At 41.8% G+C, this 16331-nt stretch overlaps 1 protein-coding gene across 1 annotated transcript in view; it reads left to right on the top strand.

Moving 5' to 3' along the window:
* CPXM2 (carboxypeptidase X, M14 family member 2) overlaps positions 1–16331 on the top strand; it is a 73234-nt gene that overhangs the window by 14559 nt on the left and 42344 nt on the right. The window contains exon 2 of the mRNA XM_027890961.1: positions 10352–10461. Coding sequence (XP_027746762.1) covers positions 10352–10461 — 110 coding nt within the window. The remainder of the gene's footprint in view (positions 1–10351; positions 10462–16331) is intronic.

The following is a 16331-nucleotide window of genomic DNA, read 5'->3' as shown; positions in this document are numbered from 1 at the left end:
TGCTGACGAGCAGCACATTGAGGAGATTGAAAATAGACAAGGATGGGTTTTTTCACAGGGCAGCAGAGGAGGGCTGGCTGTGGGAAAGATGATCCTGTACAGCTCACCCAGGTCTCGCTGCAAATACAAACTACTCCTAGTCTGCATTCTGTTGGTAATTGCGTATTTTTAGTTTTAATCATAAAAAAAAATGAAAGATGACATTTCAACTCTCAGCTAAGATGACTAATGAGTCTCTGCTGCCTAAAGGCACAGCTCGCACTAATTCATCATCCTGGCTCTGAAGTTTTCTGGCTCCCATCAGGAGCTAACTCAGAAAGCTAAACTGGTAGAAAACAGCCTACTATGAAACCTCCAACTGAAGAGCCAAGTGATTGTATCTCCATCAGTGATTTGCCTGTGTTAGTCTTTGGACTGCCTCATCAGAGGAAGCTGATGCATCTGTTAGAGTGTCATTTTCAGCGTGTTTTCTGCCTTATTGAGGAGTAAAAAAAATATAGTTTGGTCTATGCTAGAGCTCAACTTGATTAAAATTGAAATAACATCAAGTAGCACTGACTGGGAAATGGCTGATTTCAGCCTTTCTCAAGGGTAAATTTAGTACTTGTGAGTGGAAGTAAGTGGAGTAGTGGGGATAAAATGTAATGGCTCATCAGTCCTAATGAGAACTTTACTTGAGTTTCTCAAGTTTTTCCTTCTCGATGTGTGTGGGCTTCGTGTGTGTCCTCAGGAGAGTGAGAAGGTGAAAACTGGGTGATATCATAGCAGTGCCATCTATTTTAGTGAAATTAGGTGTTTTTAGAGAACTGCTGAAGGTATTCATGTGTGTTTCACCTCTAGGTCTGCTACAGCCCAGGTGTTCAACTCTTATCCTCCTGGTGGAGCACATACAACCCTTTCCTGTGTCCAACCACTGGGATACTTCCTTTGTGCCACCTGGGATCTATCTTTTTGTTCCAAAAACAGGGCTGTGCTGCAAAATCCTCAGAGCTGGCAGAATCCTTGGGAAATGTACATTTCCAGGGCCAGAAGTTATGGGTATTTTCCAGTTTATTTATGTTAAAGGAATTTCATGTCACTCTGTACAACTGCCTAGTGAATGTGCTATACCAACTATGGGTATATTTACTGCTGCATAAAATTCCCACTACAGCCTTTCACAGAGGGGGAGGGAAATAATTCCACTATAAGGCAGTTTTTATACTCATATGACTTTCTATATTTATACTATTTTTGGTAAAATGCCGTCAAATGGAATTGCTACCGTGGTTAAACTTCAGCATTGTTAGGATGTCTCATTTATTGAGCTGGGATTGTATCTTAAGATTGTAGCTATTTTCTGTCCTGATTTTGTGCTTGTAAATGGTATTCGAAGATTCAGTGTTTATTTTTGGTGGCTACAACTGATGTTCAGTGTAAAATCTTTAGTCTTGGAGTACACCTCAGTGATTTGACATTTTAATCTATTTCTGGCATGGAGATGTGTTTTTAATGGTAATTTTAGTCCTATACCCGGCCATTGTGCAAGTGGTCTGTCTCAGTTCTTTTCCCTATTGTTTGGCTAAGTCTGTTTGTCTGGCTCTGGAAAAAAGAGGATGGTTCTCATTTTTGATGGCTGTACTCAGTTTTGTGGCTTTAGCTGGAATTACAGTGTCTTTTCCCTGTGCTTCAGAAAAACACCAGAGGAGACATTTCAAAATTAATAGCACAGAATTCAGCCTTAGTCAAAGCTCATAATGAAAAATTAAGAATTTATATGGTATTTTTCAGGCTGGATATTTTTGGCCATTAAGGGTATCAATATGTCCTCTTCAGAGTGACTAAATACACATATTCCTCTGTTGAGAAAGTGGAGGACTTTTCAGGTGTGAGAGGGTACCTTGTGCCATGAGCAACTGGAATCCACTCTTAGACCATGCCTGGAGTGTTGTTTAATGCCTCTGTGTGTTGATGGATGCGGCTTCTCCTCCCATCATTTCACAGAATTATAGAATGGTTTGGGCTGGAAATGACCCTAAAGATCATCAAGTTCCATCCCCTGCCATGGGCAAGGACACCTTCCACTAGACCAGGTTGCCCCAAGCCCCATCTAACCTGGCCTTGGACACTTCCAGGGATGGGCCTGGACACCATGACCAGGTTTGCAATATGATTCCCACCCTCATCCTCTCCCATTTCAGGGCATCAAGGTGATGTTCCCATGGGCAGTGAGGGAGAACATCTATGTCTTTACCTGCCTTTCTCTTCTCCTGAAGAGTCATTGGGAAAGAGAGATGAAACCAGTTTAAGACATGAAATAGCTATGGATAGTGTTCCCATGCCTACCCACCTCTCCACCTGGAGGAGGCTGCAATCTGCAGCCAGGGAAGGGAGCAGAAGGACCCTTGGAGCAGAAGAGGACCCCAGGCAACCAGAAGCAGAGCCACAAGTTGACTTTGTGCGTGTGGGATCAGGCTCCTGCACTGTCCCTTTCACAAATCCCATCATCTCCTCAGCAGGCTGTGCGGTGGCAGCAGGAGGCAGCTCAGGGAATGTTTGTGGTATCTGGACTTTAGATGATCCTCAAGTCTGAAAACTTGGCCAGAAAACTCCAAGAGAACAAGCTCTCTGGAAATTCCTCGTCACAGCTGTGCCAGGAATAACAGAAGCTCTTCCTGCTACATGTTTTGTTGCATCTGGAGCCAGCCACAACCTTTTGTGAGAGAGAAAAAGTATGAAAAGTAATGAAAGAAAATGAAAACGTGTGCTTTCTGCATCTCAGAAACGTTTGGTTTCATGTCAGACCTCACCTAAAGGATGAAGATTTGGTTTTTTTAGTTCATTCTTTATTTGGTTTTGATTGCTGGATTTTCCCTCAACCCTGGAAGCAGGACAGGGATGCTTCTACCCTTGTGTAAGAGTCCGTTCCCTGCAATATTTGAAGTAACTTCTGTGCCCAGTCCTGCCTGCTGGTCCCACAGTGTTTTGGTGGCATAAACAAAGGATGGGAGTGTTCAGTGCCTTTGCACCCTGGGAGAGATCTGTGTGTCCCTGACATATCAGATATGGTGAGGACACAACTTTCATAGAATCACAGAATCAACAGGGTTGGGAAAAACCTCTGAGATCATCAAGTCCAACCTTTGATCCAACCCAACCCAGACCATGGCACTGATGCCACATCCAGTCTCATCTTATAAACCTCCAGGGACAGAGAATCCACACCCTCCCTGGGCAGCCCATTCCAATGTCTGATTACCCTCTCTGTAAAGAATTTCTTCCTAATATCCAACCTAAACCTCCCTTGTCAGAGCTTAAGACCATGCCCTCTTGTCTTACTGCTGGTGGCCTGGGAGAGGAGACCAACCCCCACCTGGCTACAACCTCCTCTCAGGTAGTTGTAGAGAGTGATGAGGTCACCCCCGAGCCTCTTCTCCAGGCTAAACAACCCCAGCTCCCTCAGCCTCTCCTCACAGGGCTTGTGCTCCAGTCCCTTCACCAGCCTCATTGCTCTTCTCTGGACCTGCTCAGCACTTCAATATCCTTCCTAAACTTTGGTGACCTTGAAGCTGTCTCAGTGCTGTCACTGTTGTCTGCTGCCTCTGACTCCACTGGCTGCTTTCCCTGCACAGGACTGGCCTTGTGTCCTCAGGCAGGAGCTGTTTACACCCTCTCATTCAGTTTTTGAATCACAGGTAGTGAGGGACACATGGAAGAATATTGCAGCAAAACACCCAGCTTCAGATGGCTTTAAACTGGCAGAGGGCAGGTTTAGATTGAATACTGGGAGGAAATTCATCCCTGTGCAGGTGGGGAGAGGTTGCCCAGAGAAGCTGTGGCTGCCCCATCCCTGGAAGTGTCCAAGGCCAGGTTGGATGGGGCTTGGAGCAACCTGGGATAGTGGAAGGTGTCCCTGCCCATGGCAGGGGGTGGAATGGGATGGCCTTGAAGATCCCTGCCAAAACACAGCCCCGTGACCCAGAGGCCTCTGGAGGATGTGGTTGCAAACAAAAGGGACATCTGGTCATGAAAACTAGGTCTGAGATATCAAATGTGTAACATTTGTGGCAGCCTCACTCAGGCTTTGCTCTCCCCTACAGCCCTTGACAATGTCCCTCCTGATTTAAGGAGGCTTTGGGTCAGACCTCTAACAGAGTTGGGTTGTGTGGCTTCTAACTAGAAGTTTTCTTCCTCTTCTAAAAAACCTTCAGCAGCAATCATAAATGAATGCTACAGTGTGATAAATATTGCCCTTCTGAGAGAAGTCCCCGGTGTCTTAAACCCCCAGGCAATGTTTGTTGCTTGTCCTAGAAAAATATACAGCCTTGCTGCAACGTTAGCCAGTAATTAATGTGGTTTTAGGATAGGAAATTTTGACATCTCCTTAATTCTTTATTTGATCTTTGATCTGGAACTATAGTTTAGTATTTTAGCTTCTATACAGGCTATTTGTTGTAAGTGCACATTGAGTGCTTTGTTCTCTTAGTGCCCTGGGAATGGGTTCTTCAGAAAAAGCAAACACAAATCAAAGCAAAATATGTGTGTTTTAGGAACTTCCACCTGCCTCAAAATGCTTCTTTGAATATTCTGGGGTGCATGGGGGTTGGTGGTTTGAATTCAGGCCTAAAAAAAGAAATTGTATGTATTGTTGGCAACATTTTGGACATGAACAAAGTCAGACAACTGCTCAGACTGAAGTCCATGGACCTTTTTTCAGGGAAAAGCTGGGCCATAACAAGTATAGACTGTGACTCATGAACATCTGCAGAAATTTCACACTTCCACAATCACAGCATCAGAAGCGAAATTTAGCCAGACCACATCCCCCCCCCCCCAAATGTCCTAAGCCTGTAAATATAAAAAATTATTTAGACAACAGAGAACCTTTTTCTGTTTTACTCAGCCCCCACAAAGGCTGTCCATCACAGAAAAGCAATCAGAAAATATTTTGAGCAAGCTGAAGTTGAGCAGAAATAAGCTTTTATTGTTATTTCACCTTGCAGATTCATTCCCATATTAAAGTGCTTTGCATACCTGTGACTGAAGCATTACTTTAATCACAGGAATTAGACTGCCAGAGTTTCCATTAAAAGTTTCTGCTGTTGGAAGACGAGTTATCAACCACCCTTTTTGCAGGAAAAACTCTACATTTAGTTGTAGAGGGCGAAATTTATGATATTGCCCTCATTAAGAATTTTTGTGCAAGGCCATAAAGACCTAAGACAAAACTCCTCCATTGCTGTAGGTACCTGCTGGCCACTGTCATCCTCTGATCTTGGGCAAACTCTGGCCACACCAAGGCCAAGATGTGCAGTGTGGTTTTGACCCTCTGAACTGAACAGCATCATTTTTAAGGGCACTTCAGTCTATATTGTTGCTGCTCATTGCAGTGGTAACTTGGGACTTGCTGCATTGCTGATGATCATACTGGCAGTGCATGTTTGGATGGAAAATGCCCCCCTTCAAGAAATCACTTACACTGGAAGGGTGAGGAGGTTTTCATATCCATCATGGTGATGTCCTCTGTTTGCATGGAAAAAATTTCTGTGTTAACTCACCATCATCATTGCCTTGAACTCCTCTTGTCATCTTTAAAATCCTGTATCTCTGTAGCGTAACATCCTTTCTCCCCTCTTTTGAAGTGCAAGGGGATTCTTTTTTATTTAAAAATGACAAAGCTCTTGGAGCTGAATCACGTTTAAAATCATAACTATAGTCAGGGAACATTCTGCCTCCAAACATCAGGGACTGTCAGGCTGCACAAGGCTGAAATTCCTCCATTTCTAGACCTCAGTTATCACTGTGCACAACGAGCTGGACAAGCACAGGCTCGCAGGAATTGAAAAGGATTGTAGGTATGGCTCTTAAAAACACAAGTGAAGAGGAAACACGATGCTTCCCTCTTTCTTTCCATTTGAAAAAGTGAAAGTGCCCCTAAATTGGTGGAAAATAGTCTTGAAATAAAACAATCGTTTGTCTGCTTTGCCTCCAGGAGATGAGGACAGAACGATTTCCTAAATGCATCTTTATTAGATACAAGAGCTATAAAGGCAATCTGGGCTTATCTGGCAACCTTTATTTAGACTAAAAGGGAATAAAAGAAATGAATAATTTAGGCAATAGAGATGAAGGCAAGTGCTTTCTCATACATATGTGTCTTCTGCCAGTGGAATTACTGTGTTTCTAAGGATGCCTGCTAACACAGGTGGATCACAGACAAGCAAGCTGGCTCTGCAGAAGGGGATTTTTTTGACCAGAGGTTCAGCAGAGGGTTCTGCAGTAGGACACAGCCATCACGAGGATGAAACTGCTTCCAAATACCCTCCCACATGCTGAGATTGCAGGTTGGGCTGACACTGGCTCAGCAGCATCTTCAGGTGGTGCTCTCACTGTAGGCAAGCCCAAATCACCAGTGGTAAATTCAGATTTCAAGAGGTGAGTTGGGATTGAAGTAATTCCTGAGTGTTTCCTCCTGCTGATTTTAAGGAACAGGTGATGGCACAGAGTGTGGATGTACCAGAAATGCTTTGCTGCCCTCAGATACAACCATCTGGCTGGCTGGGAGAAGCATAATTGAAAATAATGGACACTGAGATATGGCCATTTAGCATCATTAGGAAAGCTGTTTTGAAATGGAAACCTCACAAGAACACACTGTAAGGTACAAATGTTATTAAGTCTGAATCCAAGCCCCATTTCTTTTTACATCTTGGAATTTATTACTTTGATCCAGACATCTTATTAATGGCTTGTTTCCGAAGTGAATACCTATCTGAGGCTGCAAATCATACACAAAAACATGGTTGGATATGGGCCAGGAGGAGAGAAATGTCCATAACTCAGCCCCTTCCTGCACCTACAAGTTTAATGCTTGTTTTTCAGTCTCTCTAAAGCACCAGTGCTCTAGGTCTATGTTGTTAGTGTTCGTAGTATTACATGTATTTTAATGTCTTTCAAAGCCACTGGTGATTTTCCTGTGTTTTCTAATGATTAATTTTGCAGCCAGTTAAAGAAGCAACCAAATATCTTGGTCATTTCCAGTTGAATCTGTAAGGGCTGAACTGCTCTGATTATTCTTGCTGTCTAATTTCTGTGGCATCCCCAAGGTTTTTTCAAACCAGCATGGAGAATACCAAATCATTAAGACAGCCTTACTGATCAGGTGGCAATTTTCATTGTTATATGGAAGATTTCTTCAAGATAAATAAAATATATGAAAGCAATACTTTAAAAGGCACAGCCTTTATGAATGCCATAAATCAGTTTCTTTTCCCATATGTTTTTCAAAACAAGGTTGTCCTGGTTATCTCTAGTAGCTTTATGAAGTAGGGGACGCACACCCCCCAACAAAATAATTTATCTAAAATTAAATTCACAGCATGACTAAGGACTTTTTTCTTTTTCAGTAATGAAATGGCAACTGTAGGTGGATTTTGTTGTATTATTTTCAGTAAGTTGGAGTTATACAGAAGAGGCCAAATTGAAAAGCTTGTTCCCACCATCTGAGCACATGGCAGATTGGTGTTTTGGTCTTCATGCTCCTCTTTTCATCCCTTTATTGACATTGGAATTCGTATGCATTTGGGAAAACATGAATATTCCTAAAGTGTTAATATTCAAATATTATGGTTAGAAATAGAAGACATAATTTTATTTAAAAGCAAAACCAAAGGTCTCATCTTGTGGAAAACTGCACGAATTCCATACACCAAAGCTGGTGTAGACAATAGTCTTGATGACTCCAAGAATATCATCCCCATGCAGATCTGAACAGATGGAAACATCTCAGGGTCAGTGGTCTTGTAGGGAAAGTAGGGGCCTTGTAGGAGATTTGGGGTGATCACTGGAGAAAGAGTAGCCAACTGTGGAAGAAATTACTTTCATTAATTTCCAGTCAAGTATTGGAGCAAAATATTTGGGTTTTTCTCACCCAGGTAAAAGAAGAAGAATCTCTATGTGATTTGTTAAGTTAGTGGTGCCACAGCTTAAGGTCTAGTTCACCTCCAGAGAAAGCAAGTTAAGTGTTCTCCTACTAATTTATGAGGATAACAGTACAAAATAAATTCCTGGATACTGTTGAATTGGTGGTAAAGATCCTGAAGATTTCACATGAAATGTTGGAAGGTTCGAGCACACTGGGAAAGGACAATGGATTCTGAACAACCTATTGCAGAGTTTTCACCAGAGGTATCTGTCCTGCCTGTTGTAGTCCCTGCCTGCTCATACAAGCCTAATCTTCTTTCCATTGACAACTCCTGCTAAATTGAGCATTACATAATACTGGCTTGTTAATCTGATGCATTCACAGGCAACACCAGTGATTCATCCTTGAAAATTTAAAGAGCAGTGAAGCGCCGTTACCTGAGATCCATAGGAACATTTCTGGGCATATTATTGGGCTTCAGTTGCTCTTGAAACAGAGATAATAAACACCAAAATATGCAGGGAATTATTTTTTTTTTTCTCAGCCTGTGAGTATCCATCTAAATCCACAGCCAGCCCAAGAATATTGCAGCTTTGTAGGAAATCAATAACATTTCAGCCTGAATAAAACCAAACCTGCTTCTTGTACATGCTCTGGCAGGTGCATGTCAGTGCAGGTAACCTCAGCCAGGCCTGCCAGGCTCAGAAATACTGTGTTTCCTACAGGTTTCATGAAAATAGGTCTCTGCACAGTGGAATCCCAGGGAGCAGGGATGTGCTGGCTGCACCTGGGGCAGCTCCATAAGCTTTAGCTTTGTTAGGTGCAGCATAAAGATTCTGTTAAATGGCACTTTATGAACTGAACATGTAAAAGCAGCTTGCTTTTCTTTTCAGCTCAGACCTGGCATGGATAGTTCTGGGTAACTTTTTAAGTGTCAGCTGTTCACAGAGGAAAATACACCAAAGTGCAAAAGCATTCTTAGGGTTACACCACAATGTTGATTGCCAGACCTGTCTTGAGGACTGAACTTGTTTAAGAGAGGCAGGCAGCTCCCAGCCATGTAATTTGCTCCCAGTAGAGATCTTTCAGAGCCTGAGCCTTGTTCCAGTCAGAATATGATGAAAGATGAAACACTCTATAAGGAAATGCAATTAAAACAATCAGCCCAATGAAACCGAAATCCTCCCAGCTATTCCTTCCTCTGGCTTTCCTTAAACATCCTGTCTCTTTTGTGTTTTGGATAATTGAATTGAAAGCCCTTTGAAATGAGGAGCTGTCTACATTTTGTCTCTTATGTAATACCAAGATCACTTTAGAAAATACATTATTTTTTAGCATTTGTCTTTACTGTCTCTAATGGAGACGTTTGACCCTGGATTTGTGGGAGAACTTTCCTGAGGATGAACGCAGAAACAACAGCGTGAATTGACAGCACATTATATTTTGCCTGAGAGGTTTTAATTTGTTGTGAACTAAGGAGGAGCGTGGGAAATCTCATATGTCTTGCCAGTTGTGGGCATAATAATGCAAAACTGCCCCTGAAAGTTAGACACAAAGTTAGGATGAGGTTGTCAGGTACATTCTCCAGCCCTGGCACAGCTGCCCAGGGCAGTGGTGGAGTCCCCATCCCTGGAGGGATTTAACAGATGTATGGATGTGGCACTTGGGGACATGGGTTAGTGGTGGCCTTGGCAGTGCTGGGTTAATGGTTGGACTCAGTGATCCTAGAGGTCTTTTCCAAAACGAGGATTCTGTGAACTGTGATACCCTCACGACATTTTGGTGAGTGATTAAAAATATATAGGTGGGACACATGGTTTTTTCTTTTTTCAGGGCTTTGCAGAATTTGGGGCTTAAAGAGATGTTCCCCTTATTTAAAAATTGCTCTCTTTGTGCTTAGTCACCAGCCCTGCCAAGCTCAGCTCTCCAGCCTGCCAGACCTCTGTAACAGATGCTGTTGTGCAACAGGAGGGACTGTGATTGAAGTTTCCAGAACAGATTTTAATTGGAAACATAACTTCATACAGTAGCTTGGAATGAGTACAGGGAAAGGGAGGAAAAAAAAAAATCAAACTGAGAGTTGCAAAAGAAAATACCGAAAAAGAAACATAAAAGGGCATTTTAGTGGTGCTTTGTACTGAAAAGCAGTTGGTAGGAAATACTGTGCATATCTGTGAAAAATTGAAGCACACAGCGAGCACTAATAACTATCTGAGACCCTTAAAATGGTGTGGATCTGTATTGCCTTGTGGATTTTCTGAGAGCTGCCATTTCTCATGGACCTCAGCACTGCTGTGCTCGTTTATGCCAGTGAGGACCCCAGCCAGCTTGGCACTGCTGAAATCCAGAAACTTTGAATACTTTGTTTATTTGGTGTTGGGTTTGGCTTTTTTTTTTTTTCCTTTTTTTTCTGTTTAATTAAAATTTAATCAATCTTTTGTTTTGTAGATTGCCCTCCACTTGGTCTGGAGACATTAAAAATTACTGACTTCCAGCTCCATGCCTCCACGGCGAAGCGCTACGGCCTGGGGGCCCACAGAGGAAGGCTTAATATTCAGGTAACATCCATTTTTCTCCTAAGTGGGAGAATGGCTTCAGGTTGTTCTGCTGTATAAAGAGAACCAGTGGATAGTTATTGCTTCTGACTGCTTTGTCAGCTCATGTAATTCAAATGAAGGGGAAACACTGGAATTATAGGAGTGAGTGAGGTTGATGGATAACCTTTAAATTCGTGGGTGAGTTAGAAAAATCTCCAAAACTTAGTGTGCAAATCCAAACAGACCTCTGTGAGCAGGCAAAGGTGGAGGCAGCTCCCTTCCCAGCTGCAGGAAATCATCCCAGCTGCCTTAACAATCAGTCTGGAAGGAAGATCACACAGCAAGTTGCTTTTTTTGCTTGTAGTTAATGACAATGCTTAATTGAAAGTGTGGTTTGAAGTGAAGCCCTTTCCCTAAGGCAGTTTTTCAGTGACTGTGCTACCCAAAAATGCTTCAGTTCAGAAGTCTCCAGCATACACTGTTGTTTAGCTTCTTTTATTTCATGTTAAAGATGTGTTTAGGTGTCTTGCAGGGCCAAATTCCATTTTCCCATACCTGGTGTTCCTGTTTTTCACTTGATTAGTGCTGTTACTTGAATTACAGCCTCTTCCAGACTAAAAATGTTTTGTTGCATGATAAAGTACAGCATTTAAAAGTAAACAGGATATTATCACCAAACCAACAGTGCAAAATCTCTAAAGTTTATTTAATTTATTTGCTATCTCTTATTATTTTACCTTCCCCTTTGACTTTTTTTTTTTCCTCCAGCTGAAGGTGTTTGCTAATTAGGGAACTAGGACTGGGATTAGGAGGGATGAGCTCCAATCAGCAGTGCCATTCCACGTGCTCCCCACTGCAGTGTGGGCTGGGCAGCTGCTGGAAGAGAGACCACTGCTGGTTAAAAAACCCCACCCTGCCTTGTGTGAGCTTGTCTGGGGGGGGAAATACCTTCCTCTTCCTCCTGATTTTTTTTTCATTGTTTGTTTTAATGTATTAAAGTTGCTCAGAAAGCTCAGCAAGCCACTTTGTTGTGTAGCTGCAGGAATGGGAAAGGAAGCTGGTGGTGAGGGGCAGGAGGCCAGCACAGACATGGGAAGGGGCTTTTCCTTTCCCAGACACTGTGCAGTGGGTTGTGTGCGGTGTGAGGTCTCACCTCCACACTTAATCCCTCTGGAGATCCCAGGGAGGTACTTTGCTTCTTTACTCCATCTTCTCTGCTAAGAATGAAACCCTCGTGAACACAAAAATGGTGTGCAGACGATATTCAGACGGGTTCTAGAGGAATGCTTAGTTATTTGATTACAGTTTGGTTTGTCTGGTGGCATAAGACCAAGGACTGTGGTGTAAACCTCAGAATTCCTTGTTGGTTGTGGTTGCTTAGTTTTCATGCTGGTGTTAAAGTTTAATTTATTTAAACACAAGGATGACCATACTGGTTTAGACCAGGAGTCCATCATCACCAGTAACACTGCTTTAAAATAAATTGAGAGGTGGATGATGTTTCCTGTAAATATTGTCCAGAATCTGCAGCAGAAGCCGAGGGAAGCAAGTAGGGGAAAAAAAAAAAAAAGGCCACTTAGCTCTTCCTGAAAACTCCCAGGGCTTGGATTAGACCAAATTTGATCCAAAGCTTTTATCCCTACTGAAAGCTCATCTGTACAATATATACATACAGGAATTCCCTAAACACTTGACCACTTTGGGATGCTACTATGGCTGGCAGTGTTAAAAGTATGGGATTGTCTTTATTTAGATACTGTTTTCTTTGGGATTGCTTAAAAATGAACGACACTAAAACTTTTCAAAGCCACTTGGAATCTGCAGATCCCTGTCACTGGGGTTTCAGTGCCTAATTTTGCCTTTCATGAAGGCTCCTGAATTTCAGTCATGTTTAGAGGGTTTTTGCTTCCTAAACAAGAACAGGTACTACAGGGGGACTGATGCATCAGATGGGTAATGAGGTCCCTGGTGGTTTCTGTTTACTGCTCAGAAGAAAAGGTTGCAGCTTGCTGGGGAGAGGCAAAAGGCACTGGTATTTGTGCTGCTGTGTTTTCATGCTGGTTGTTATATTTTAGCCCTGCACATGGAGAAAAAAAACCCCTTGGCCCAAGTTGGAGAGACTCTTAGAGACTTGTGTGCTCCTGAAGTTCTCTGAACGTCTGTGTGCGTGGTGATGAGCAATTTTATGGGCTGCTGCCCTTGTTCAATGATCTGGATTTCAACACGATATTCATGTGACTGTTGTGTTCCTCCCCAAAATGAGGCAAAATCCTCTCTCTGCTCGACCTCATCATCTGATGAGAAGTCAGCTGAGAAGCTCAGGGCTCTCCCCAGGTAACTGGCACTACCTCAGTTCACAGGGAATTTGCAGAATAATGAAGTTTTTCAAAGGTTTCTGAGGGTTTGTTTTGTGGGGTTTTTTTTTCTGTTTAGATTATTTGAAGCATATGAAATGAAACATTCCATGTGTGCTTTATTCCAAAGAAGGACAGGCTTAGCAGAGTTGGATAAGACCTTCTAGGATCTGCTTCTCTTGTGCCCTTGCACTGTGTGGGACCTGATTTTGCTCCCAGTCCTGTACAGATATGGTGATTAAGCTGGGATTTCTTGTGGAAGGAGCAATGTTATTAGAGCCCCATATTTTGGAGATCTAGCCTGCAACTGCAACAGTGGCACAATCAGTAGTAATTTAACATCATCAGGAAAAATTGTGGTATAAAATAATATTAATCGAGGTGCTCTGCCTTCAGGGATGAAAGTCATTAGTATTTGTGATCAGTACAATAATTAACAGTGGTTAAAACCTGAAATAATAAGTCAGACTATGTTTCTTTCTCTTCCTCGTTTTCCTAGTTGGAGAAATCCAAACAAGACTGAAGATTAACCATGTAATGAAGTCAGGATGCAAACACAGGCATACATGTGTAAGGGAGACCTTGGAGCCCCTTCCAGTGCCTAAAGGGGCTCCAGGAGAGCTGGAGAGGGACTTGGGACAAGGGATGGAGGGACAGGACAAGGGGGAATGGCTTCCCACTGCCAGAGGGCAGGGCTAGATGGGATATTGGGATGAAATCCTTCCCTATGAGGGCAGTGAGGCCCTGGCACAGGTTTGCCCAGAGAAGCTGTGGCTGCCCCATCCCTGGAAGTGTCCAAGGCCAGGTTGGACGGGGCTTGGAGCAACCTGGGCTGGTGGAAGGTGCCCCTGCCCACAGCAGGGGATAGAATTAGATGATCTTTAAGGTCCCTTCCAGCCCAAACCATTCTATGATTCTATGATTGTCTTTCCAGTTCTTTGTTTCACTAGTTCAATTTTGAAAAACTCCCTTATCGAAATAAAAATGAAAGGCAAAATTATGGAAGATCTCCTTTCAGCCTGTGTGCTTTAGTTCCTCCCTGTTGGTACTGGTTGCTATAAATACCTGTGATGAGCAATGCTCCCCCCCCCAAACTTCCTGTGGTAAAATAATATTTATGAACATCCTGCTGGGAATGGAGAAGAATCTAAGCAGATGTGGTTTGATATTTGGTATATTTTTACTGCTGCTCCAGCTGACTTGTGGCAGAAGACTGGTATTTTTCTTCATTTTGAATACATTTTGGCAGTAATATCTTTCTCCTCATTATAGAATAAGGCTCTTAGAACAGTGTAATGTGATTAAGTGTTTATTTTGTCTTGCACGTACATAATTTGGAAGAGAAACATTAATTAAAACACACAGTCATTATTTGTAAAGGAATTGTAACCTTTATCTCAGTTTCTGGGAACATAATAACAGTTGATTTGGTTTAGCTGAATTACAGTTTTCAACTTTCACGCTTCCAGATAACTTATTCCTGAGTGACAGGACAAAAAAGTTCTCCTTTCCTCTATCCAAAAGGTATTTTTTTCATAAGACACTGCATATTGAGAAATATTTTTGCATTTGGCTGCCGGTGAAATACAAACTGGGTTAGACTTTGAGTTATTCTTGAAAATTCAGGCAAGGAAAAAAGGGTTTGCTTAAGACCCAGCCCTTGCTTCCAGTTTTCATTAGCTGCTTCAGTCTCCTGTTTATGAAGATAATTAAAGTTGTCCATGTCATAACTTGAATCTGTTTTTTCCAGTAATTCAATATAGATTTTTTAAAATTCAAGTAAACATCTTATTGAGGAAAGGTATCTTCATCTGTAAAATTTGATAGAATATTTGATAATTGTTCCCATTGTTCAGGAATGAACATTTTTTCTGAAGAAATGTAATAAGAATTCTAATTACTAAATATTTGATTGTGTTTATAAGTTTATTTCATATTTTTTTGAAGTGGCCATACGGAAAATTAAACACATTAAGAAAAAAAGACAGATTTGAAGCTTGAAAAGAGAAGTTGTAACATAAATTTGAGACTCTTTTTCTTCAGGAACATTTCTAAAAAGAACCTCTCATTGATTAAACTTCTCTTTTTCAAGTAGTACTCTGTGCTAATCGTGCACAGACACCTGCTTCTTTTTACCTAGTAAGAACTTCATTTTAGCTTCAAAGCAGCTGATGTCATAAAATAAGAGAGGAGGAAGAAGTAGCAGCGTGGCTCTTCCTTTCTTTTCTTCCTTTCTCCCCTCTCCCCTCTTGAAGACCACAGTATTTTAAGCTGTGGATAACTGAGACTCCCCATAGTTGATATACAACTTAAGCTTGGCTTTATTTTAAATCCAGTTGAAACCATGGAGACTTGAGTAGGTAATTTAGGTGAGGGTTTTTATTTCAGATGAACTCTTTTTTTCTCTCTTCTGCTTCCCTCTTCTCGCTGTAATGTGGAGGAGAGGTCTAAACCCCGACAAGGATCACACCAGTGGGAAATATCCAAAGATGGAACAAGGACCAAGGATTTCAACTGAAGCAGTGAGAGATGTGGGTGCTTGGTCTGCAGAAAGTAGTGGAATTTGACCAGAGTGAAAGGAATTAGCAGGATGCTGTTCAAGGTGCTCTGTAGATCTTAACACTTCCTGGCAAGCAACGGTTTCATAGCCCAAGGTTACTTCAAATTCCATCTTATTTTAGAATGCACTGAAACCTTTTCTTGAAAACGGTTATAACTCAGGTCAGTGATCATATTTGTATCCTCATGTTTTCCTGTTGTTCAGTTGTCCTTGAAGAATTTACCTTACACTGTTAATAGACTTTTTCTCTGTGTCTTGTACTTTGACTTGTGTATAAAATTCACTTCAAAATATCAGAGCTAATGCACAGAAGTAGGTGGCTTAATTTTATTTTGGTAGATGTAGGATAAAAAATAATTTTTCAGCTGCTCTATCTCAAGATTTGAATACCTGAGAAAATGAGTTTTAGAAACTGAGTCCATGCCTCTATTTTGCAGAACTTCCTTCAAATGCCATAAGGATCACACTGGGAAGGGGGATTAACCCCTGCATCCTCTCTGAGTTAGACCCACCCATTGCCCAATTGGGTAGAAACAGTTTGTCAAACTCCTCAGTTTCATTTGGGAAATATTTAAGGATATCCATTCTTGGAATTGCATGGGTGGCAATGATAAATCCACATAAACCACAGATGAAAAACCATAAAAATACATGTAGCCTCAGAGGACCATATGGCAAAGCTTCTTGCTCTTTATGGCAGTATCCAGCTTGGTGCCAATCATCTCCTGGGCTTTAGAAAGAAAATAAATATCTGAAGACCTCAGATTGCATTTGTCATTGAATGCTATTTCAGATTTATTTGGAATACATCTTACCCAAAATACCTTCAGCTGGTTCTTTGAAAATGCTGAGAAGGCTGTTTGGGGGGGGGTTCCCAACATAAATTGGGGTATAGATTGATACTCAAGTTGGAGTACAGCTGGGCATTCTGGAATTTTTAACCTTTGCCACCCTAGTGATGAAAATTAGTAATTCTG

The sequence above is a fragment of the Empidonax traillii genome, unplaced genomic scaffold (assembly GCF_003031625.1).
Source record: "Empidonax traillii isolate 1590-97213 ecotype Southwest subspecies unplaced genomic scaffold, ASM303162v1 scaffold304:size641404, whole genome shotgun sequence".
NCBI lineage: Eukaryota > Metazoa > Chordata > Aves > Passeriformes > Tyrannidae > Empidonax > Empidonax traillii.
The sequence above is the reverse complement of the archived record's forward strand: the minus strand, read 5'-3'. Positions and strand labels throughout refer to the sequence as shown.